The sequence below is a fragment of the Styela clava genome, chromosome 6, assembly GCF_964204865.1.
Source record: "Styela clava chromosome 6, kaStyClav1.hap1.2, whole genome shotgun sequence".
NCBI classification, from domain to species: Eukaryota; Metazoa; Chordata; class Ascidiacea; order Stolidobranchia; family Styelidae; genus Styela; species Styela clava.
In genome coordinates, this window is record NC_135255.1 from 20,418,220 (window position 1) to 20,444,361 (window position 26,142).

The following is a 26,142-nucleotide window of genomic DNA, read 5'->3' on the forward strand; positions in this document are numbered from 1 at the left end:
TAAATAAACAACAAAGAACAATCATAAATTGACCAGGGATGTCCATGATCTAATATTTCTTCTGATGCTGAAAATCCAAATTGTTATTTTTGAACGAAAGCTGCATGACGCAAATTTGGACAAGTTCTAGAGATTAAAAACCTTATTCACAAAATTTATATATGGAGCATGAGAGTGTGCAGACCATCGAAGATTACAGAAGGTTGGAACATTTGGAAATAATTAGAGAGGGGGGTAAAAGTCTCAAAGCAACTAAACACTTTCATTTTTCTGACACAGTTAGGTATGGACACCCCTGTTACAGACTGTAAATAAAACATTTTGAAGGAAAAATCATGATTTGTGATTGGTGTAATATAGAAAAAACAAACAGTTCAGAAACTTAGAAGCAGATAATGAGATATGTTTTTGTTTATCAATAACATAATTTGCTTCCAATTTCTGAACTGGCAAAGAACACAATGGTAGTATGTTATGATGTTAATATTCCACACAGAACACAAATAAAACTTAAAAAACAACATTACGCGACTGTTGGTTGCTGATATGGATTGTACCTGAAGAAGGATAGAGACAGAGAGAGCAAGCGTGTGTGTGTGTGTGGGATTTTGTATGTGTTGTGTGAATGTGTGTGAAAAGGTAATTCATGGTTTTGTGTCTATGTGTTCGAGCTTTCTATGCGGAGTATTTTGATATGTACTGCACAACAATTGACTATTTGCAGATGAATGTGGTGTATTAAAGTGTGATTTTGTGTGCTGTGGCCTGTGGGTTACATCTGTATACAAATTATGTTAATGTGTGTGATATATCGACATGTGACTTTGTGTGTGTTGGTGATATTGATGAGCCGTTTTAAAATTTCTTGGAATCAATTGTATGTGTTTATTAGGTCGAGGATTTCTTAAAGTGATGAGCCATTAGAAACATATATAATTTGTAAAGGAATGCTTTCTCTTCGGTATCTCTATCCCAGTTTCATATGCAAAGTTAAGCTGATTGGGATTCAAACTCAGGAATTTAGGGTGTTTAATCAACATTTTCAAGTCAATACCACAAACAAACCTCTATTAAGTCAGGTTTCTTAACTACCGGTTCAATATCAAAGGTTTCATGAAGGAATTGTTCCAATGATATCACTTCACTTCCCGGAGAATGGGGGCGGGGACTATTGTTGTGAATCACAGAGGGGCGTGTTTCTTCTACTATTGTATCAGAAGACTGTTGAAAGGAATTAAAATTTTGTTATTTTTTCAAGTAAGTGGTTAAATTTTGAAGAAAAAAATAGGGGAGTGAGAGTAATGACCAACAAATTTTGATAAAAAATGTGGTGTGGTTATTTTTCCATTATTAGGATATTTTTGTTTATATTATATGATTGGAAATGTTGAAAAATATGTGTGATGGCCGTATGTGTATGTGAAATTGTATGTATAAGAAATTACAATTAGTTTTGTATGTTATTATATTAAAAATGTATTTTGTTATATTAATAAAACCGTTAAACACATGTGTTTATAGTAAATGTGTGTGTGACATATATGTGAATTTGTATGTGTATGTGAAATTATAGAAATCCATGAAATATAATTTGATATTTTGAAAAATATCAAATTTCGATGATAACAATGTATTTTTGTGACAAAGGAGGAAAGAGAGAGAGAGAGAAAAACAAAAAACATTGGTTAATTCGATATTTTTCTTTCAAAGAAAAAGATCTGTTTGAAACACACCGGTGTTGTTGTTTAGTTGAACTAATTCCTTCCTGCAAAGCTATTTTCTGTAATTGTGTGTTAATAATAAAATAAAAGACACCAATTGTTAGGTAATAAAAGTTATAAAATAATAATAACATATAAACACAAATTGTAAATTGCATAAATATTAAGCTGCAAAATAAAATGTTAGGTAAGTGGCTACGTCTGTTTAACAAAAAATATTAGTTTTCATTAATTATCAGCTTAAAATTGTTCCTTTTTGGTGTTTATGCAACGTTACATGACTCATTCTTTTAGTGAGATGTCCATTTTACATGCTTATTATAATTTTGGCCAGTGGTTCTCAACCTTTTTTTCAAGCAACCCATATTTTCAAGAAATAAATTTTGTAAAATCTTGTGACCCAAGGATATGCTCTAATATTAAACGACATGTAGTGTTTTGAGCCGCAACATTAATTACCTACCAATAAAAAACAATCATTTTTGCATAACATTCATTTTTCTAGAAATACTTCAAAGTGAGAAAACTGCGCTTGTTTGCCATCAGCAAGCTTTTGAAATTGTGGCGTGGCTTTACTTAAGCAAAATCGATGTTTCCAAGTTTTCCAAGTTCCGACACAACAAGATTTCTAGGTGACCCAGTTTTGGGTCGCGGCCCATAGGTTGGGAAACACTGACTTATGCTATTTATCAAGTTTCTGTGGGACTTTACCCTTCTATGCTTTTGTGCTGGTGGATCGGTATGATGATCCATATGATGCAAGGTTGTTTGACTGAGGGACTCTAACTTTGGTTAGACGAAACATTACAGAAATAGATTTGTGTTGCATCAAGACTTCTTGAATCACTTGGATTACTGCAGTAGTTTAACTTACCCTTCTTCTATTTTTGTCAGCGGATCATGATGCATATAATGCAGGGATGCTGTAGCAAGAGTAGAGATAACAATCCTAATTGATTCAAGAGTCTTGCTGAACACTAACACAAATATATTTCTGTAATCTTGTTTTCTACACTTTCCGCCTCTTGTTATTCTAACCAATATAAATATATAACTAAGGCTTATGTTAATGGCATTTAAACCAAAAAACTAAAGATTTTTGGTTTTTCAGTGAATGTTAGCATGAAAGTTTATATTTAATTGTTAAAAACTCTATGTCAAAAATCAGTAATAGTTAACAAAATTGTTTTCGGAACTTTTGGATGAAAAATGATTGCACTAAACTTCAAAATTTGGACTTGATACATATTGATACAAACGATACATATTAGAGAAATGATGATAAATCTAGTCATTGACCCACCATTACTTGGGTCAGGATAGGTTGGGGTATTGCCCCACCTATCTCCGTTTATCTTAGCCTAGTGGTTCTTGAACTGGGGTTCGCTGGTCAAATATCAGGGTGTCCTCAACAGCCTAGAGTTTCTGTGTTATGGACTAACGTTGTTCTTGGAGCTATCTGGCTGATTCTTAATATTTCACTTTACTTATCGGACACGAATTGGACCTATGATTTGTTTGTTTTTTCTTCTTGTTGCGAAAAAACTTGAGAAAGAAGTTTGAGAACCACTGTCTTAGGCTTTTATCTTCAAAATGAAAAATCTACAAAATATTCAGTAACTTTGTTTGTTTTAAAATCCTACAAAAGTCGCAATTACGGTAAACTATATTGAAAACTAATTAATTCTCTACATTTGGACAATTAATGGCTTCTAACACAGTTGGACACAACATGGCGACACACAACACAATTCGGACCTGTTGCTTAACTTGCACTTTTCCGGAATCTGTCGGAGATCGAACGACAAAAATCAAAGTTTCTTTTTCTTGGGGGGTAAGGGTGGGGTTTTCTTCAACTTTACCAGGAGTCCTAGAAGTGGGGCTGCCAGTGTTACCACCACTTTTGCGACCAGATTCGGGGGGAGTAATTTGAAGCGAACTTAAATCTAAGCGAGGGGGTTTCCGTTTAGTTGGGGAAGCGGGTGGGTTAGACGGGGAATCCCCTCCTTCTGGTCGGTTAGATTTTAAAGGGGTTGATCGAGACAGTGTAGACTTGTACTCAGTGTAACTAGGGGACCTTTTGGGTGATTTTTGCTCCATTGAAGTCATGGGAAGGGTAATAGGGGGCTTTGTGACAGGAGGGGTCGTAGGTAGTTTTGGAGCCCTTTTATCAGCGGCCTGTATGATAAAAATTTATGCGAATAACAGCTTAAAATGAATGAGACGTTACAGAAATACTCTGAGAAAAAAATTGTAAATTGGAAAAAACTGATGGTAATTCTAGGAATAATACATACCGGTAATATGTAAAAAGCTTTGTCTATGAGATTAAAAAAATATTTGTAATGTTGCAATAACACTAATAAATTCAAACATATAAACGAAGTTCCTTGAATATCTCCCAAAACATCGTTGGCAACAACAAGCAGATACATAGTTAAACACCGATAACACCCATGCAACAAGACATACAACATTCTGAATGTTCAACAGGTTGTATTTGCATACATATACAACCAGTGATACAGTTTTTTTTTAATTATCCTTGCTGGCATTTCAACTAATTCTTTATACCACTAGTATTGGGATTTCATGGATTTTTTTCTTGTGGGACCTTACAGTTTTGCTTAGATTGTATTCAGGATACATATGCAACCAATGGAGGTAGAATCATTTAAAATAGTTTATGCTGGTATTTCAACCAATTGTATATACTAGCAGATACCATGGATTTTTCTCTAGTCTGCGCTTACAGTTTTGCTTAGATTGTATTCAGGGGGCATATGCGACCAGGAGAGGCATTTTTTTTTTTCAAATGATTGTATTCTGTTTGTATTTCTGCCAATTCTATATGCTACGAATATATTGGGTTTTCATGGACTTTTTTCAGTGGGTGCTTACAGTTTTGCTTAGATTGTTTGTATTCATGGTACCTATGCAACCAATGGAGATAGTTTCTTCAAAATAGTTCATGCCAAACCAGTGGGCTACAAAGATTTCCAAAGGTTACATACAGTTTTTGATTACATCAGCTAATTCTGGCATTACTTTTATATAACAATTATGAAACACTGTAAAAATTAAAATTATGCGTTGTGGAACGTTATTAATTTCAGTACGTTGCTACATGTTCAGTATGTTACATGTAACTTCAACTAGATCTAAAGCTCGGGACAGCATGAAAACGGGCACCCTCAATGCTATGTTGCGTGTAAGCTTGTCTACCAAGACTAAATTTAATCTGATAATATGGAAAATCAAGTTTCACAATAATAGTAAATGGCACGGGGATAAATTGTTTTTTACTCCTCTTTTTTGTAATTTACCCTATAGTAACATCTCTTTGTGGGTCAGTTTTTCACTGTTTTTGCATGGCTTTTGGTGGTTTTTGACGATTTTTCACGGCCTGTAAAACTTGTTCACAAACAAATGTGTTACCAGTAGAAGTGTCACATTACAGATCATTTTATTAAGATATTATTTTATTGTCACACTTGATTCATTTTTCACCCTGAAACTATAAGGCTTCAATAATACTTAGATCACCCAAAAATCTTGTTTCAAATCTTTTGCGATTATGATTTCCACAATCTTTCGTTAGTGACACAATAATCATCACCAATAATAAGCATTATTGTGTTACAATCAATTTTTCATTTTTTTGTTATTCCTCCCCAAAACTTTTCTTACCATAATTAAATCAACATTTCACGATAGCCACGACTTTTATGTGACTTCTGGTCAAGAAAATGTGAAATTAATGTGAAACTGTATGTGTAAAAATCGGGCCCAGTAGACTCCTCGAGCAGTAATCTGGTGGCCACAACCAAAGACCTTTGGAATGGTTATTGGGGTGTGTTGTGAAATAATCTTAGCCTAATATATGCAATCAAAGACAAACTTTTACTAAAAGCCAAAGACTATCAGAGGAAATATTAACACCATGTAATATATCAGTAAATTTTTCAGGATAGGAACATGATCTACGCACCAAACGCCACCAAGTGGTCACTAATGTAAAAACTGGTTCCCAAAGTACTCAACATTAAAATATTAAACCTATATTAAATATTTTTGGCAGAAAAGCGAAACAAAACCTGACCCCTGTAGTATCATAAATAATTCCAATAATATTCTCAATTTTCTAGAAAAAAAATGTACCCATTCCAGCTATCCCCACTAGTATTAAAAAAACTTATAAATTTGAATGGGCCCCAGAAACAAAATACGGTGCTCCCGAAGTATGCGAACCAAGATGGCGGACATCGGAATGTAATATGTGTACTAGGTTAGGGTTAGGCTATAATTTTAGGTATAAATACTACGGGAGGCTCTTGGCTAGTCTTCGAACTGATAATAGGACTAAAATAAGGAAAATTGGAAAAAAAATTATCGCCTAACCGTAACCTGTTACCCATGTTACGTTCCGATGTCCACCATCTTGGTTCGCATACTTCGGGAGCACCCAAAATACTTCTATTAGTGAGCGTGAGTACTCATATATTAGGCGAGGGATAACTGGAAAAAGGCCCAAAAATTTTTCAATGAGGTATACAAGTCTCAAAAATGCTATAAAACAATTTAAAATCGACCCTGAAGTATCACAAATGAACAAAATAGCTAAAATTTTAGAATAGAACATGACATACCGCGTTCTTTGTTTTAGTCTCGTCAAGGAATTGCTGCAGAGATATTTTATCTGCAGTTGGGGTTTTGGGAGCGTTAGGATGATGCTCCTCGCTACTGGCACTGCTGTTTCGACCTGGATTGAAGAAATTAGCAAATTGTTATCAAAAAAAATGATTGGAAATGCAACAGCAAGAAAACAGTAGAATGTTATTACTTATCGATTTTAATCGGTAAGTATGTTGATAGGTATTTGTCTGTCTGTTAGATGCACGCGATATCTCATGAAAGCGAGATTGAATCTGCTCCAGATTTTGCATGTGCATTCATCATATCTCGGACCAGAAGCCTATTGATTTTGGGCGAATTATGTCGTATAATTAGCGAGTTGTTAATTATTTAATGATGGGACACAAGGTATCACTATGGAGTAAGAGCGCTGTTTTGGGGAATCCCCTAACTTTCGATCGATAAGTCTTCGGTCTCTGACTCTCTCGTTACATAGTTAAAGAGTCCAAATTAAGAAATCGGGCGGTCGGCTGAAATGGAAAGAGCGATCTTATAGGCTTTCCTATACTCCAGGAAAATTGTGAAACTGCTCTCCTAGCAAGATACAAGATACTGCATAATGCCAATGTGTCCCATATCATCCATGGCCCTTCTGCTAAGTTATATATACTGTATATGCTCGCATAGAAAGCCGACCCCCTCAAACGATAAATTTATCAAATTTCGCATAATTTCGCATACGCTCTCATCGTGATTTAAGCTGTTGGAATTAAGTCAGCATAATGTCATTTTGTTTCAGTACGATCAGAGTTATAAACCAAATTTTTAGTGTGACCAGAGTTATGTGATTATAAGCCGACACTAGTATTAAACTCGACTTATATGCAAAGATATACGATAAGATATTCATCATACCTTTCTGCAAAGATCCACTCAGACTTGATGCGCTGTCCTGCTGTGATATTGTTTTCTTTAATTGCTGTGATGAAGCTGTTTATGACAGAATAATTATTAGAACATGGTCGAAAATTTTACCAAGAAAGTGTTCATAAATATATAACCATGTAGTTTCTAGTTTATAGTGATTTTTATACCGATGTCCAGGAGTCCCTCTACCATTTCAATTTTGTTATGAAGTCAGTTCTCAATATATTTCAACCAGATTTGTGGTTTTTTAATCAGGAATAGTTCATGTATTTTTACTTCATTTAATGAAACATCTGTGAGGACCAAAATAATATATGCTATCGATAAATTCCCTTTGCAATTTTAAAAAATATTATGATTTAATGGGCAACCTATATTAAAACATTCTTATAGAGTTTAAACACAAGAATGCATTTGAACAAAATATTCCCAAAACCTGCCTCATTTTAGCCTAATAAAAATTTGGGTCAAGACCAATATTTTTGATTAGGCCATTCTACTCCACTTTTATCAACGCTATGTTTTTGGAGCAATTTAGAATATTTAGTCATTTCCTAAAGGTTTTTAGAAAAATAAAATTTCCATTATGACCTGGATAAGCAGAATCATAACATGGGAAAATGTTTTTTAAATGTTGCTGTCTCTAATGAACCTCATTTAATTCTAAATGATAAATTCTCAGTTATGGAACATTTCAATATTTTTTAATGAATCTTAATCAGGTTGAGAAAACAAAATAACACACAGCAACAAACACATATTTGTAATATTGTTATTCAACTCAACTCTAAGAATACTTTAAAGTTAAACAAAATCAATCAAAAACACAGCACACAGTGTGTGAGATGAAGAATTATGGATGCAAAAATATAAAAAACAACACGGCAAAATCTTTATAAAAATCATTTGAACTCCCAGTTTGAACTTTTGATAGAAATACGAATATTGCTTTAAGCTTTGACTAGAAAAGTAGTTTAAAAAGCATCTGTTCCATTGTAATAGTGAAATTTCAAGTTTAAACCCTTGAATTGTTATCAAAGGATATGCGCTGTAGACCCATACAATCCACATTTTTATTTCTGAATTTAAAAGTTATTCAAACGAATTCTGTGAGATTTCATATACTTTACTGATCATTGTGATTAGCATTCAGAAGGTCAAAACAAAAACGCCTTCTTAAAATGGCAGCTGCTCGCGGATCGGTGGTTGCTTGTTCAGAACAAGATGTGTAAACATCACATAAAATTGTAAATTCAAAGTTTGAAGGTTCCAATTTGCCATTCGAGCATAATTAAAACTTTTGATGTAGGCCTATATGCGAATACAGGCACAGTGTAAATTCAATCTTCATTAATATAAGCGAAGCGAGCATTTCAATTCCAAGTTTTAATCAAGCATAAGTAGCTAGTAATGTTAAAACCATGAGCTGGGCTGAATAATTCAACAAAGCATAATAAAAACTTTTTATGCATATGCGTACACATGCACCATGTAAATTCAAACTTGATTGATATTAGCGAAACGCGCATTTATAGATTTCCTATAATGTGGAATGGTGTCCCTAAGTGAAGGAACATTGTAAAACGACAAAAAAAAACGATTAAAAGCTTCTGGAATGGTGTCCCTAAGTGCAAAAACATTGTAAATTCGCCAAAAATCCGCCAAATTTGCTTAAAACAAAATCTGTGACGCCTTACACAGCATGCATTTACTGCTCAATGTGGATTACAACAACATGTTAACATACCACAAGCCAGGCACGGCACTCGGCACAAAGTATTCGATACGTCTCCATTTTGGAAACCATTTAGTAACGTATTGTAGTCCATTCCTGGAATTTTTTTAAAATTAAATTTTTCTATATAAGACTAGACTCACTACAGCAGGGAAGGGGAATTAATTTTTCGGAGTGGGCCAGTTACAGATAACAGACTTAGTTACTGGGCCGGAGGCTAAATATGAAAAACTATAAATAAAAGAAGATTTATTTACAACAGCTAGTCCACCAAATGGGCTAATGTTTAAAAAAAAAATTAAGAAGTATAATTTAACAATAGGGACGCTATTTTCAACGCTAATTTATATTCATACAAGCTATAGTCATAATTTCAGCAAATACAACACTTCGGTGGGCTGGTAATTCTCTAATCCCTGTACTACAGTATAACCAAGAATTCGAATTAAATCTTCATAAAAGCTTCTGCTATGTAGATATAGATAGCAGTGTGAATAATTGTGGTCAGCATATAATTAGCCCATACAAGCCAACAATGAAATTTACTGTTAAGTGTCCCATAAACTCTCAATCTGAGCACAATATTCAAATTTGTAGAATGACTAGAAAGTATGTTCAAACACAAACCATATATTTAAATGAATCCTAATAACTATGTCCCTCTTTTTGCTATATATAGAATGGCAGCATGAATTATAATTAGACAATTAAATAGGGTATCATAAACCGTGCATCAAATGCTTGAAATTTTAATTAAAGTGCGGATTCTTGCCTTCGCTTCCCATTGAGTCGACTGATTCGTGATCCAAAGACGATTGTGATGCCATAATTCCTCCTCTCATGTCTTCAATTGATTGGTAATCTGTTCATGCGTTGAATAATCATCATTGTTTCATAACAATTCATTCAACAATTCATATGACGATGACATAATCATGCCGTGCAGACAATTGCGCAAGAATGGAAGGTGATTGCGCAAGAATGCAGTGTGATTGCGCAATAATACAATATGATTGTGAATTACAGTGATTCATGCAAGAGATGAAATTACAAGACAATGGTTCAATGAGATTGTGATGTCACAATACAACATGCAAAAGGTTGTCATCCACATAGTCATTAGAGAGAAACAGAATAAAAGACAAGACTTTCAAAGATGACACCAAGTATGCCAGGAAATTTCGAAATTTGGTAAAGAAAGATAGGTCTAATAACAAGAAGTAGATTGTGTTGCGCCCTTTACAGGGCCAAATGTGCATGTAAACCTGAGCTGTGCTGGAGAATGTTGAGCTACGTAATTATAGATAAGTCAGTCCAAAAGACAAGAAAAACTGAGAATTATTCAGTATTACATGCAAATATAAAGATTACGATATATACATATACTGAATTGTGTAAAAATTTCACAAATATCTATTAGTATCACAAACTAATATGATCACGTTTCTTATTAGACAAGTAATTCGCATTGTGCAAAGTAGAGGTAAAGTCATGAAGCGATGGTTCCTAAAGCGGGCGCAATTGTTTTATTTGAAGGCAGAAATTCATTTGTTTTTCTTGTTAGTGCGTAGTGCATTTTTCCCCATAGTGAAAAACCGTCAAAAAGCACCAGAAACCTTGCCAAAACGTTCAATTTATTTTTTTTTCTTGTTAGTGCGTAGCGCGTTTTTCCCCTCATAATTTGGTACCGCAAGAATGAAAAGTTTCGAAACCTCTGTAATAAAGAATCACCCTTAAACTAGGATATTTATCCCGGGGGAGAGGAAAGCCGATAAGACGACTTAACCATATGGCGAACCACGGCATCTCGTCCGGTTACCATTCCATGTCGGGTATGGGATTAGTTAGTTATTTGTTTTGCGGAATCATGGAATTGAATTACACCGAACCAATAATAAGATAGTATTTTTCTTTCGGAGATATGGTTATAAAAGATATATTAAATCACAAAATTTCATTATTTACGATGTTTATTTATTTATAATCACATGAGTTTGAGGCCAACCCAGAAAATTTTGGAGATTGGCATCCCGTTTCTGGATAGAGTACCTCAAAAATATTTCCAACAGCATAAAAATGGAACGAAAAATACGTAATACCAACAGAGTAAAGCTAGAAAAATTTAAGCGAAGAGTATTTAATTTTATGAGAGTAAGAAAAGATATGTTAAAGTATCGTAGTAGGTATGGTTACAAGCACCAAACAACCTCATTTCTGGAGAGTGAATCAAAATGTAGAAAAGTTATGTTGAAGAATTAGATGCATCCACATATTCACAGGTGCCTAAAAAATTTCACCCACAAAAATTCTACCCAGAAAAATTTTGTGATTTTTCAAAATATAAAATTCCACAAAATAATTAATTAAAAACACTTTTCAATGAAAGTTTGAGCTGAATTTCCTCTAGGTGGAATATTCCATGGCGCTAACTATTAGATCTGTACACATAAAGTTTTCAGACCAAAACCAGGCCATACTCATATGGACTCAAAACAGAATGTCATTTATATAGTCCTAGAACCTTAATAGATACACACTATGAACCGAGTTCCAAACTGACACAAGACGGGCTTCCATAGCAAATTTCTCTGAGAGTACTTATATATACAGGGTGTCCATAAGTCACTTTACAATTTCAATTTTTTCAGTTCAGTTCCCAAGATATCTCAACCAAGTTTGTTGTTTTTTAAGCCCAATTGTCCAAGTATTTTTACTTCATTCAATAAATCTATGAGGGCCAAAACAATATATAGTATCGATGATTTCCCTTTGCAATTTTAAAAAATTTTGAGAATTCATGGAAACCCAGTATAAGCAAAATTTTGTTTCTATAGACTTTAGATAGGCTTAGCAGAGGCTTAGGCCCTTGTATATAAATAAGCATGCCAGGTTTACAAGTGACGAAACTGGCACCATATCAGGAGCATTCACTTTTCAATTTCATGTTCTCAACCATACACAGACACACCATTATTAAAAGCATGCAACAAGAAAACAGTTATAGAAAGTATTTTAAACATAAGAAAATTGATAGTTTGAAAAGTTAGAAAAAACTAAACATTTTGATTTCAAATGAGTTATTGTGTTAGTGTGCTAAGTGAATATGAGTGATGGCATTCTAGAAGCAATGGGAGATCTTAATTAACAGAAACACTAATATTGACAAAGCTAGCGATGTCCAAAACAAAACGAATATTTCAATACATCTTAAATTGTGTGATTTTTGGATAAAATCTAATAAATTCATTTTAAAATTTGACATTTATTTCTTTTGGACAGCTCTAGAACTATACTATGATAAAAAGCAGAAAAATATGTAATAATTAACTTATTTCTATGCATATGCTTGCAAATTATTATAAAATAATTAATTACAAAAAAATTAGGGAAATTATTTGATTCAAAGGTTATAAAAAAACGAAATAATAATATTATCAATTTTTTATTTTTATTTAAATTAAATAATGTATAAAAGGAAAAAAAAATTTAAAATTTAATTTAAAAAATGAGTTTCTTTACCAGACAAGGTAGTAACTCACTTTTCAGATAATTGGAATCTGTTTGTGCGTCTCCCGCTCCACCGTTGGTAGTAGAGAGTGCATTGAGAGCAGTAGTCGAGTACGCCATACCACCACCAAGACGAGAGCGACGATTAACATCCTTACTGCTCCGAGACGTGTCGTTCGCCAACGGGTCAACTGTAAAAAAAAAAATGGAATAATTAAATTAGAAATGTTATTTTAACAAGACAAAAAAGTCAAAACATTAGTTTAAACATTATGGGATGGCCAAAATTGAACTATCTACTATTTTGGATGAAATACATTTTGAAAGAATCTTTTAAGATGTCGAATGTTGGACTATATTGGCTAGGATATATTAATCAGAAAGGTCTGAATAAATTTTTCAAGTTAATAGTAATAATTTAGAAATGCAGAATAGCCGAGTACAATAATACTCCAATTAAAAATCAAAGTTCGAAGTTTTGTTTCCGAAATTTATTTAGAATAGTAAATAATTCGATTTTGACGTCTCTCTCTGACACCAGGCATGCTTCGAAGCAGTGGGTTACACGAATAAGGTGATGTACTCGCACGAATTTGAAAAGCGGCAAGGAGAGATATCTCATTCCGATGTATAGCGTGGATAGATTATGAAATAGCTTGTGAATCTTAGTTTGTTAGTGAGTGAGAGAATGAAGCTTGAACTACGTTATTAGGTTGAAAATGAAATGATTACAGTTATGCTCTATAACAGCGGTTCTCAAACGATGGGGCGTAGACTAATTTTTTAAGGAGACGTGAAGCCAATTGAAATTAAAATATTTGTTACATTTGATCTTGCATGCCTTGTTTTGGATATTTCCATTTTTTATTTTGGATACTTAGGTTCCATCCACGTATTTCCATCCATGTGTAGTTTAAAAAAAAATCATACTTTCGCTTTACTATCTGTTATTTGTAGCCTATTGTTAGTTATTCATTTTTGAGTTTTGGTGAAGGACTTGACAAATTCAAAAAGGGGGCGCAGCTTGAAAAGTCTGAGAACCACTGCTCAATAAGAAGGAATTGTCTAAAACAGGTATTTCAATTGTTCAGGGAGTAGGAATATTACATAATACAAAATTCTATTTTGAGTTCATTTATGGTCATCAAAGACCGTATAACTTAAATACATTCAAAACAGCACCAAAGTTTCTACTAAACAAAAACAACCAATAACTAACAGTTAACTACTATCAAAAACACCAAATTGCGAAGCAGAAATGCAAAGTAATCCACCAAAACAGACTCTATCTACAAAGTTACACTCTAAATAAAAACACAAAATTCTAAAAAAAAGTAAATGCAGATGTTCTAGTCCATGAATGTTGGTTAAAAAAGGAGAAAATTAGTCAGTTAATTCAATGCTTACATTGTAAATAACAAGATGATCAAAATCACTGTTTTTTCTAAAATTGAAAAAAAATGAGAAAAGAGTACAGATGCTTCTACGATCACTGCCACAGAGCCCGTCCAAATAAAATTGACAGCCCAAACCATTATTTAATGTTTAATAGCAAGTTACCATTATTGGAACTATAAGTAATATTTCTAAAATGGGCCAACAACAAGGGAATACCCCGCTCAATCTTAAAAAGCAACATTTCGAAATTTCTATAACACAATAATGAGCAACAACAATCACACATAAATGAAATCACACGATCGCTACAAAACAAACAAAGGACGAAAAACACAAGATGGCGACAGAGGATTATCGACGCGGAAAAAACGACTGTGTAGTTTCGCATGTTTCCACTGAAGTCAGGGTTTTATGAAAAACTCTCAGATGTCGAAACTACAACTACATTCTTGAGTTATTTATTTTAGCCCGGACTTTTATCCGCCTAAAGTGTATCATAGGAAAATTATGATCAATATATGAGATATAATAGCAACCAAATACATACACACCAATAACTAAAGTTTATGTCACTCAAAATCTAAATTTGTTCCAAGAGAGCAGTATTCTGATAAATAATATTCATGTTACTGTTAGCAGAATTACTTGTGTCTGGAATTTTTCAGTTTCAGCATAGATTGCCCTACTTTTTTACACATTAGAAAAGATCGTACAAGAGGGTTTCATCTGACAGAAATGAGTCAAGTCCTTCCAAGACAATACTAGTTCCCTACACACCAGTCTACTAAAACCACACTCGGAGAAATATTTTAAAAATAAAAACACCCCTAAAGCCCAAAAATTAATTACTTAATGTTATGCTACGTTGATTTTTTTGCAAAAATTTCATTTTCTACGACATTAATAATAGCAAACATACTACACATGCGCAAGCATAATGTTATCACCGAAAAATAAAACCGCCATATTTTCGGGGGCAAGCATGTCCCGAATTGGGGGCTTTTTTGGGGGGTATCTTACGTGAATAGGATCCTCGTTTATGTACCGGGTAAAGACGTCGAAGCTGGTTAAACAATTTCATGTTTTTTCGAACCCTTCTGTATGATGGAGCTAGAGAGACAATGATGAGATACAAACACACAATGGTTAGTTAAAACAACAATGCTGATGTCGATGAAAAGCATTATGACAAAATAAAAATAAATAATGATTGTGACATCAGCATGCACACACAAAATATAATTTGAAATGTTTATTTTTATGAAAAATTCTGGCAAAAATCCAGAAATTTTCATTTTTCCCATGAAAATGGATATTTATTTAAATTGACTGTATTTAACTGGAATGAAGTAATATCAAAAAATATCTGATAACACTTAAGAGAGAAAAAATCCTATTTTTTGGGGGGAAATTCGGGTTTAATTCCGGTGGCAAGAAATGAGTGAATACCTAGGAAGGAATATGGACTAGCACACATTAAATGACCGAAAAAGAGATTTCTCATGTTTATCCCCAAGGAAGAGAAAGTTGAGAAGAAATCTTGATTATACGACTGTGAGGAAGATGTAACCGACAGGGAAATGTATTCAGCAGTTCTTCAGTTGGAGTTTAGTTGTTCATAACAATCAACAGTCACCAATCTCAGGTAAAGATAATTGTAAACTTTTAAGAAAATTAAGTATAATCTATAAAATCTACTTAAAAATATAAGATAACTAAGGCTAAACTAAGATTATTCAGAAATTGGAAATATTTGATTATGATTCTAGCTAAGTAGCTATAGCGTGAGGTACTATGGGTGGTACTACAGTAAAGCAAATTAGATTTGGTTGAAATAAAACAAAAATGAATTAGTTGTATCGAAAAGAATACAAATTACCAAAATTATTAGCTTTTTTAGAAATTTTTTGTTTACCAAAAATTTCTGAAATGTATCTTTAGAAATATTAAATGAATATCCAAATAGTTTTTTTTGCATCATAAGCACTTAAAATAACCAAAATTGCTTCATTTTCTGAAAAAAATTTTTAATTTCCAAACTGAATTATTAGTTTGGATATCGAGATGACTTTGGAATGAAGAAACGCAAATTTAGATCAAATTATTCAAAATTTGTAACATGTCAAAATTTTTTATCAAGAACAATATGGTGCTAATATTTAATTAAGTTTAAAATCGCAACCATATAGCATTTATTTATACAAATTTGAATTATCAGCCAGATACACTACAACTGTAAAACTAGGAAAATTTTTTAATCAAATACTATGATATTCTATTACTCTATTAACTAAAAAACTAAAACATTCTTAAATTCTAAATTTTAATATTCTACTCAATTAAGCGGATCTGAAGACTATGTACTAATACTATACTATTCTTTTATCACTAAAAACTAAAAATTAGAAATTCCAAAATCTAAAATTGTTAAATTTTAATATTCTACTGAACTGAACCTGATATAGAAGAATATTTCTTCAAAACTGAAATTTATTAATTTTCAAAAAATTAAAAAAAATTAAATTTTCTTAAAATTTCAAAATTTTTCTCACCAGCTGATTGTTTTCGGTGATTTTCGCTCGAATTCGAGCCCAAAGATTCGTTGTCACGGTCCGCTGATTTCGGTGTCGAATGGTCCTTTGACCCCAATGACCCCTGGCTTAGGAGAGAAGAATCTGGGTTTCTTGGAGAGGCAGCATGTCGCGAAGAATTCGCAGATGTCGGTGGAAGGCCGTCTCTTCTACGTCTGTTATCTTTGTCTTTTCCGCCAAGATTTTGGAATGTCTTTTTCAAAGTTGCACCAAAGCCTGAAAAATGGAAAGGTCAGAAGGTGAAATATAATAAAAGAACAGAGTTACTATAAAACTATCCAATAATGGGATATTTTAGGTTTATCTCTGTATCTGTTTCAAATATTGTGGTTTTAAATATTCAAAAATTAAAATACCGTAATTCAAAGTGAAAAAAAAAATTCGGTCATAAAGATTGGAACAGACCAAAATTTTGTTGATAAAACCAGAATTATTATTACATAAATTCTTGATATTTGACCTCTTGGACAAAAGTTTCATTTTTGCTTGCGATTTTACACTGATTACCCTGATCATTTGTAGGTCTAAAGTCTGTGGGAAATAACTATATACAAGAATATTATGTGTCTAGCCATCAAATAGTAAGTACACATAACATCGCGACAGTTGCAGCTTCGTTGGTGATACAAGATGAAGGATTACCAGATCAGCTGTTTTGGCACATTATTACACTTTACTAACAGCTTTCCTCTCTCCCGGGATAAATATAAAAATTTTAATCTCAAAACAAACCTCTTCTCTTAGGAGGTGAAGGGCCAGGTGTCCTGTACAAATCCATAATCTTTTCTTCAAGTTTTTCTTTCTGTCGACGAATTTCTTGCATTCTTTCACTGAATAGATAAAATGAAGATGAAGAATTTGTTTCAAGTGAGACTTGAAATAACTGTAAATTATACTGTTAGGGAGAAAGCGTAGTAGCGTAGGTAGAAAGCAGTACTGATTAAAATCAAACTTAACACTTTGAACCCCAACATCAACGGTTTCTGACCGGTGCCCTGGAGCGGTTGGAAGGGGTCACAATGTTACACGCATAATTAATTTTACATTCGCTTTTACAAGGAAACTCCACTGTTCTTCCTAGTTACTTATCGATCTTAAGATCGGTAAATATGTTGATAGGTATTTGTCTGTTTCTTTGTCTGTCTGTTAGTAACACGCGATATCTCACGAAAGCGAGGTTGAATCTGCTTCAAATTTTGCATGTGCATTCATCATATCTCGGATCAGAAGCCTATTGATTTTGGATGAATTATGTCATATAATTAGCGAGTTATTAATGGGACACACGGTGTCGCTATGGAGTAAGAATGGAAGAATTGAAACCGCAGTTTCTGTTTTGGGGATCCCCTAACTTTCGATCCATAAGTCTTCAGTCTCCGACCGATATTCTTGTTTCATTGCTTGATAAGGTTATTCCACAGGGTGCTGAGCATGAATTGTTGGAACACAATTGGATTTGGAATACACCAATCAAAATAACACTATTAACACCACTGAAAGCCTCTGCAAAAGGGGCCACAAGCCATAAAAGGTTGAGAACAACTGCCCTACATTGTCAGGGGAAAATATGGGGAAACAGAAGTTGCAACCAATTTGAATTGGAGAAAAAAGCTACCATAGAATAAATCAATATTGAATAAAACGAGACTTGAAATGAATCTGAACTACTCTGCCCAGAAAATAGCATGGCAACAGACAGACTAGCAAACGAACGAAAGGTCGCAATTCACCACATTATTAGACCGTCTTTTTTCCTTTCCTCTCCCCCCGGAATGAATATGTAAATCCTATCCTATCCAACTTACGTGTATTGTTTCTGTTCAGTATAAATCTGATCTTTGCTTTCGAGAGTTTGCGAGAGAAGTTCCTCATTTTGAGACATGAGTCTGTTTATCTGCTCGAGAAGATGTCTGTTCTCGTCCTCTAGGTTTTCCTTAAGTTGCATGAGAACGTCACAACGATTTGAGAGTTTTGATGTTTTGAAGTCTAACTCCTGGTTTTGATCCTGTGAAGGAATGGGGGTTATTTTTGTTGTTATTATTGTGGTTGCTCTAAATAAAGTTTTGGACAGCAGTTAGTCAAATCCTTTACTGAATTGGTAGTACAGGGTGTCCAAATAAATATTGCCCGATTTTATAATAATTCAAATTAAAAAAAGTTTGTCCTCTGTTTCCTGATAGTTCTTGATATTTTTAAATTATCGTACAATAAAATTCATTCAATTGTTATTATTTTAAAAACAGGCAAAATTTTCTAAACCCTGTATGCAAAAAAAAATTATTGAAAGTTTCAATTACCCCGGTTCTACTTTATTCTGTTTGTGCTCCTTTTCACCTCTCCCCCCCCCCCCCCCAAAAAAAAAAAAACATACCCTCATGCTCTCCAGTTCAGCTTCTAGTTTTGCAAACTCCAACTTCAAAGCATTGTGCGACGTCTTCTCACTTCTGTTCTTGTCCTGAAGTTCTTCATAATCAATGCTCAGTTTCTTGTATGAATTATTCAGTCTGAAAAAAAGAGTTTTAATAAAATTTTCAAATTTTTTTTTTTGAATGGGCGGGGGGGTACCATGAACCTATAACTTGCTAGGAATTATTTAGTCTTGAAAGAATAAGATTCAGCAAAATTTTGGATTTTTGACCCACAAAACCATGGTGACCCTTGGCGACCCCGTTTTACTGAGTTGGTCACAAATTATTATTTTGGACGTGGGTCTAAATTTATTTGTTCAATGGCATCAACATTCGCTGGTGTGTCTTCTCCACAAATGATTTATTTCTGAATATATCATCATAGTACACATTGCAGTAAAAAGAACAAACAATAACCATGAAATATGATTGGAACAGCGGCGAGCCCGACTGCAAGGTCGACAAGGTCAAGTCGACCAATTTTTTTTCGCTTGGCATTCCCTATTCAATTTATTACACCCTAAGTGAGGTGGCAAGCATGGGATCGAACATACTAGGCCACCGTGGCGCCGTTTTAGTCATTTTCTTAGAACAGCTTTTTTCAATTTTCCCTTATGATGGGGGAAAAGCCTACAAATGATTATGCATCCTGATCTAAATCAGTGTTTCTCGGTGCGACGCGCCACAAGAGGGTTGTAGACAATTTTTTGAGGGGGCGCAAAGCTAATAAAAATATTTGTCAGAATTGATCTTGCCTGCTTTATTTTGGAAACTTAACTTTTTTTTCATTTTTGCTATTTGCGTTCCATCCACGTATTTGCAGCATATTTTTTCGAATATAACATACTTTCACCTTACTATCTGTTATTTGTAGAATATTGTTAGCTAGTTATTTTTGAAGTGGGGCGAGAGATTTAACAAATTCTAAAAAGGGGGGGGGGGGGGGGCAGTTTGAAAAGTTTGCAAACCACTGATCAAAACCATACGCTCCAACCTACTTTTCATGAGCTTCCTTCATTACATCCAAATTTCCTTCCACCATTTGTCCTTCAGTATTTTTTCTCTCGACTTCAGATTCAAGTCGTCGTTTCAAACGCTCCACTTCATCTTTCGTACGAACCAATGAGTTATACTTGTTTTCCAGGTCTTTGAACTGAAAAAAAGTTTTACGTATTTATTTTATTTATGTGAAATTCTCTGATTGTAACTATCATATTTTCACATTAACTTGAACAGATTCAAGTCTTCTGTTGGTCGGTAACTTTTGGCAATTCAGTTTTCATCTATAAGTTTGATTATACTTGCTATGAAATGGTAATGACATTTTGGAATATTATTTAGATGAAGATTCATGCATTTATCCGCTGAGCGCAGAGTTGCTTGTCTGCTGAGGGGCATGCAATTTCCAGTCCTAGACTATGTAAAGAGCCAAGTAATGACTTTAACAGGGTGCTGACATATTGATTGCAGGACAGATAAAAGCTGTAAACCAGGGGTCAGGCCTGCAGAGCAATATAATCCGGCCCGCGACGCTTCACTGAATTATAGTAACAAAAAGGCTGTTTTCTCAATGATATTCTTTACGCAAAAGAATTTACGTGTAGACTAAATTATATTATAACATTACAAATATATAAGTCACAAATACTCGTTTAATGAGCCTATAATTTAGACAAATGGCGACAAAACGTCAAAAATTTGATGCTAAGTGCAAATGGTTTAATGGCGCAAAAAAATATTCAAATGGTCAATCTCGCGCGCTGCTTAAAATTTAACCTCTGATCTGTGTGAAAAAATGTGATTCATTGATCATCCTTTCGGTTTTTAACTTTCTAAAAATATGTACGACCGCCAATGACTTGCAATCTTTAATTTCGGACCGAGAGCGACAAAAGGTTGCCGACCCCTGTTGTATACAGTGTGTTTATGTCATCCACACTGCTTTGCCGAAATTCTATCACAGTTTGAGTGCTTTCTTGACAGGCCAGAGGTGTGATTAGAAACGGGGAGTAGCCAGAAGTTTTCAAAGGGGGGAGGAGATTTTGAAATTTTAAATTGCCAAGCTGGTCTGGCTGGAGGCCCGAAAACATTGGCTTTTAACCTTTACCGTGCGGTGGGCATGTATACGTACCAACGACAAAACTCGCTAGATCGCGGCGGGTACTTTAAGTTACCCATTGTTTTATTTAGCAATCGGTCGCTGTTGGTCTAGTTTTTCCGGGTTTCAGTTTATTGATAAGAAGTCTTCTTCGAGATTAACATAAGCGACGGTAAATCTCGCTTTCGTTTACGACTCGAATTTTATTTGCGGCGGAACGAGGGAGTGTTTTTGAAATTTACGCAAATTTCGGTGTTTTTTGGGTGGTAATAGAAGACATATTATCCCTTCCATCTACCAGTATTTTGAGTTAGATCACGAAATTGCTACAGCAACATTATGCTATTGTTTGCCAACCACGAAGCGGTAACAGTAAAAAATTTAGCGAATATTTCTATTTTTCATCACGGTTTGAAGTTTCCATTCCCAAGAAAAAAAAATGCATTTTTTCTATCCGGTTTGTGACTCAGACCACCACTTTTAAAAAACTTTTTTTTTAATCGCCAATTGCAAGCTCTTTAAATAAGCTTTCCAATGAGCCGTCAGTGGGCAGCAGAGAATCAGCAGAGTCGATCGATTAGTTGTGGGGGTACAAATGCATAAAATCGGCGTAGCAAATACGATTATTTAATAAAAAATAAAAATCGCATGGAAAGGGGTAAGAGTCTTGAGGGTCTAAAGAGCATTTTGGGCTTAAAAAAATTGCTATTTATGCTACAGAAAAAAGATTTTTTTTACTAGTTGAAACGGAGGGGGGGTCCCGACCTCCCTTCTTGGCAACAGACCTGATTGAAATACCTTATATATTCGTAATTTCTTATGAAGCTCTTGCAAGACAAATCATACAAAAAATTCAGAGTTTTATCTTTAAAATCATTGGTCCTCGACTTACCTCGACTTTAATCTTTTTATGTTGTGACTTCAGTTTCTGATGTTCTTGCATTAAACCTTCAACTTCAATCGTTTGGTTTTCGTGGAGTTGCATTAGATCGTCATGGTCTTTCTCCATATTGTCACGTTCGTGTTTAGCATCCTCTAGTTGTCGAACTAATTCATGTTTTTCTGTCTCAATTGTAGAGTGCTGGTTGGTTACAGATGTGTTTTGCGCGAGTAGTGACGTCGTTTGTGACTGCAAAGTCGAATTTTCAACCTAACATACAAAATAAAAATGAATTAAATCATTTTGTGCACAATGTCTGCCTACCCCTGGTAGATATTACTCAATTGTTTTAATTTTTTTTTTTGTTCCATAAAGTGTTGCATTCACAGCATTGGGTGAAAAAAAGTCAAGTCAATAATCAAGAATAATATAATCTGATTCCACGAAATAGCAAGTATATTTGAGAACTTGCGTTAGATCATAGTCTAACCCTACTCAGACAAAACAAGATGTAACTCAATCAAACAAGAGAAAGGAAATACAGTTTAATACACAATACCCTAGTATGGAAATCTCATTACAATGCAGTTTTCCTGCGAGATGTAACAGAAGGAATTGTGAAGAAATGGGCTCTGCGCGCTATTCGTTTACTTATTGAATTACTGACTTGGCTAACTTTGTAACTGCATTACTAAGCATTATTGAATGTTCTCCTCATTTATTTAGTGCAGCTGTTGTATTCCAGTACCGTGAACATTCGAAAACATTTGATAAAATAATACCTGTAGTTTGGCACACTGAGTCTTCAAATTTGTTGTTTCGTCCTGAAGTTTGGTTTGTTTTATGATCATGCTTTCGTTTTGAGATCTGAGCTTTGTAACTTGCTCTTTCAGTTCTTGTGACATCGTTTGAATTGAAGAGTTCTCGGCTATCAATGTTGCGTTCTGAAGAAAAAGGGGATCAGTTGCTTTAAATATGATGACATGATATAAATTGCAATTGAGATCTAAAAAAACTTTATTGAGACTTTCCCAAAATAATACAAGAAAACTGAGAAGCTGCCAAATCAGTGGACTTACTGTAAATATGGTATTACCACAGAAAAATTGTCATACCTTCATACATACTCACATTTCATTACTTCAACATTATACTGAGCCACACACAGAAAAAATAATCCCTGATTTTACTAATTGGTCAGAAAAAAAAAAAAAATTTTCCTCCATTTTTTCCACACAATTCATATGAATTTTTCATTACACGATACAGACCCCCCCAATACCCACATAAAAAAGAAAACTACCCCCCCCCCCCCACCTTTCTCTCCACATCAATCAAATGATCTTTAATCTTCAGCAACTCCGTGGTCGCAGAATAATCACGAGAGGATCGGTTGCGAGATTTGCTGTAATCAACTTCCTCGTTATGGCGCTGAGCAAGGGCTTCATAATCTCGTTTGATATTCTGTAATAGTTAAAAATAATTAAGAATTATTAATTTTTTGAATGAGCTGCTCCGCTCTGAACAAGTCTTGACGCTCCAGAAGTGTGTGTACCAATATGGAGGTAACTAATGTAGTTCGCATACTTTACATCAAGTTGTATAAAGGGACTGAAACTTATGGACAGGGCGTATATTCACTTGGCTAACACAACCATTCCCCGAACTCGTAATTGAACTAAAATAAGAAAATCGGAATAAAATTATCCCCTCGCCCTAGCCAGGTACACACACTACATGAGTACCCAAGGCTCTGTGCGAGTAGTCGTTGAGCAAAAAATTTTTTTGGGGGGGAGGGGGGTTAGGGAGGTCCAGAATCTTTTCAATACAGCATTATGAAATAATAGGTAATAATCTGCATACTATGCAATTCGGGTGTCCTGTAGTTAACATAGAAAGTGGAATAGACGATAGAGGCATTGTAAGAAAATTTTTTGACTTCCTGACTATGATATAATTGTACCATCATGATAATTCAAGTCACAAGTCGACTTTGCAAAATGGATATTGGAAAATTTTTGAGTCGTTTAAATATTCAGTGTGACAAATTACGCGATGTCAATTTTATTTTTTGAAGAGGGATAATTGAGCTTAAATTTGTGGGGTACCGAGTAAAAAGTTGGGGACCCACTGATCTAAAGTCTTTAAATTTAAATTAGAGGTTAAGAATCATTTTATTAAAACAGTAAAAAGCTGAAAACTAGCTTATACAGGCAATAAATAGCATTGCATTAGGATTAGAATGAGTTCTAAAAATTTGCATGGTAAATTCTTACTTTTATGTCTTCTTTTAACTTTTTATTGATATTCACTGACTCTTGTAATCTTGCATCGAGAGAATTAATTTTTTCTTCTTTTGCTTCCACTGTTTTCTTGAACGTTGACTCAAACCGGCTTTCCAAAGCTTTAAATCGGCTGTTAGAGTGATAATAAAGGAATAATTAAATATATAGGGTGTCCATAAAATCTTTTAAAATTGCACAAGGTGTATTTATCGATACCATATGTTGTTTTGACCCTCACAGATGTATTAAATGAAGTAAAAATACTTGGGCAATTCCTGATTAAAAAACAACAAACCTGGTTAATATATATTGAGAAATGACTTCATAACAAAATTGAAATTGTAAAGGGACTTTATGGACACCCTGTATATTCACCAGCCGAATTGCAAATAAACGAAACGGAAAGCAAGCAATTTTTTGGATTCTTTCAACATCTAAAGTCTCAAGCGAGCGAAAGAGCTTATCATCTTTTCTCTTCCCAGAATATCAATATAAAATGCTAAGTGAATGAAAGTCCGGTTAACTAGGCCAACCGGTTTGGTTTCTGCTCCTCATAAAATACGTGATTATATAAATAAAATGTCATCGCTCATAAAATTAATCCTCCCCATGGGCTTTCCCCAAGAAATTTTTTAAACTTAAAGAAAACCTCACTTTTAGCGGACTGGTTGTTTGCACTCAGCAGGATACTCAGCACTCACTCACTTGCACTCAGCCAATACTCAATTTTTATAAACTAAAAAAATCTTACTTTTCATCCGACTGGCTGTTTGCACTCAATAGTTGTTCTTTATTCAATCCAATAAGTTCCAGTTCACTCGACAATCTGTCCATTTCACTTTGTTTTTGCTGGACGAGCAATTTCTCATTTACGAGATCTTCTCGGAGTGTCGTCAAAGTTTTTCTGAAAAATGAAATGAACCGTATAAAACAGAATTTCAAATACTTGAATTGCAGGGTTTTTATTCTGTAATCATTTTGCTAAAAACATCGAAAGGACTAAATAGGACGGAATTTCTATAACTTGAATTGCAAGGTTTTTATTGTATTGAAATTTTGCAGAAAAATTGGAATGGATCGTTATAGACGGGATTTCTAGTACTTGAATTGCAGTGTTGTATTCTGTCAAAGTTTTTTTGAAGAATTGAAATAAAGCGTCATGAAGAAATTTTGAATAGTTAAATTGAAAGGGGGAACATTTATCTGTGGAAAAACACATTCAAAAAAACAACATGATTTACGACGTAGATAAAAATCTGCAATTTGTCTGCAAAAATTATAGAAAAACAGCACTTCATTATGAATATTTGATAATAATATTATATCATTTTGTATCGTAATTGAGAGATTATAGTTCAGCCATCGTCCCAGCCAACAGTATCAAGCACTTATCATTAAAACTGTCAAAAATCAGTTATATTCAGCAAAGCCCTAAAAATTCTGGGGAAAGAAATAGAACATCACAGACTGCATCTCACCTAGGATATATATTAAACTAGACAGGAAAAAATGGGCACTCCATTCAATTTCAACCCAAAACATTAAATATAGGAAATTTGCATAATGTAGTTAATTTTGGGCATTTTCTTCTGAAAAATGACTTGCAACTACTCACTTCTCCACACTTTGGTTTTTCTTCAAGTTCCGAACTTCGGTTTCCAATTCTCGGATTCTATTTTGACCGTCTTCACCTTTCTCAATTTGCCGCATCATTGCTTTATTTTGCCGATTCATGCTCTCTAGTTCTTCTGTCGCTTCTTCAAATTTCGCTGACATCGACTAGAAAATAAAAAGGGGGGGTTGCACGCTATCAGTCCTTGAATTCTGAGTGACACCTGGGTCTCAAGCAATGTTCCCTCTAATTTTTTGTAGTATGTGTGCGCAGAAATTTTGGTGTGTGCGCACTTTTTTGGAAATGACTAATATTTGTGCAAAAACCAATGAAGAAATTTTGGCG

At 34.1% G+C, this 26,142-nt stretch overlaps 1 protein-coding gene across 11 annotated transcripts in view; it reads right to left on the reverse strand.

Annotated features, from left to right (window-relative positions):
- LOC120331964 (girdin-like) overlaps window positions 1-26,142 on the reverse strand; it is a 70,481-nt gene that overhangs the window by 3,321 nt on the left and 41,018 nt on the right. For 2 of the 11 annotated variants that reach the window (XM_039399158.2, XM_039399157.2), the window contains exons 23-40: window positions 25,801-25,964; window positions 24,937-25,089; window positions 24,177-24,315; window positions 23,218-23,364; window positions 22,683-22,844; window positions 21,913-22,170; window positions 19,921-20,075; window positions 18,886-19,018; window positions 18,320-18,519; window positions 17,247-17,344; window positions 16,476-16,730; window positions 14,944-15,033; window positions 12,558-12,716; window positions 9,791-9,880; window positions 9,031-9,114; window positions 7,272-7,346; window positions 6,371-6,483; window positions 1,734-1,780 (exon numbers count right to left, since the gene is read on the reverse strand). In XM_039399158.2, coding sequence (XP_039255092.2) covers window positions 1,734-1,780; window positions 6,371-6,483; window positions 7,272-7,346; window positions 9,031-9,114; window positions 9,791-9,880; window positions 12,558-12,716; window positions 14,944-15,033; window positions 16,476-16,730; window positions 17,247-17,344; window positions 18,320-18,519; window positions 18,886-19,018; window positions 19,921-20,075; window positions 21,913-22,170; window positions 22,683-22,844; window positions 23,218-23,364; window positions 24,177-24,315; window positions 24,937-25,089; window positions 25,801-25,964 — 2,522 coding nt within the window. Of the gene's footprint in view, window positions 1-1,065; window positions 1,222-1,733; window positions 1,781-3,479; window positions 3,900-5,411; window positions 5,459-6,370; window positions 6,484-7,271; window positions 7,347-9,030; window positions 9,115-9,790; window positions 9,881-12,557; window positions 12,717-14,943; window positions 15,034-16,475; window positions 16,731-17,246; window positions 17,345-18,319; window positions 18,520-18,885; window positions 19,019-19,920; window positions 20,076-21,912; window positions 22,171-22,682; window positions 22,845-23,217; window positions 23,365-24,176; window positions 24,316-24,936; window positions 25,090-25,800; window positions 25,965-26,142 lie in introns of all 11 variants that reach the window. The other 9 variants (XM_039399159.2, XM_078114088.1, XM_039399156.2 and 6 more) reach the window with 7 other exon arrangements.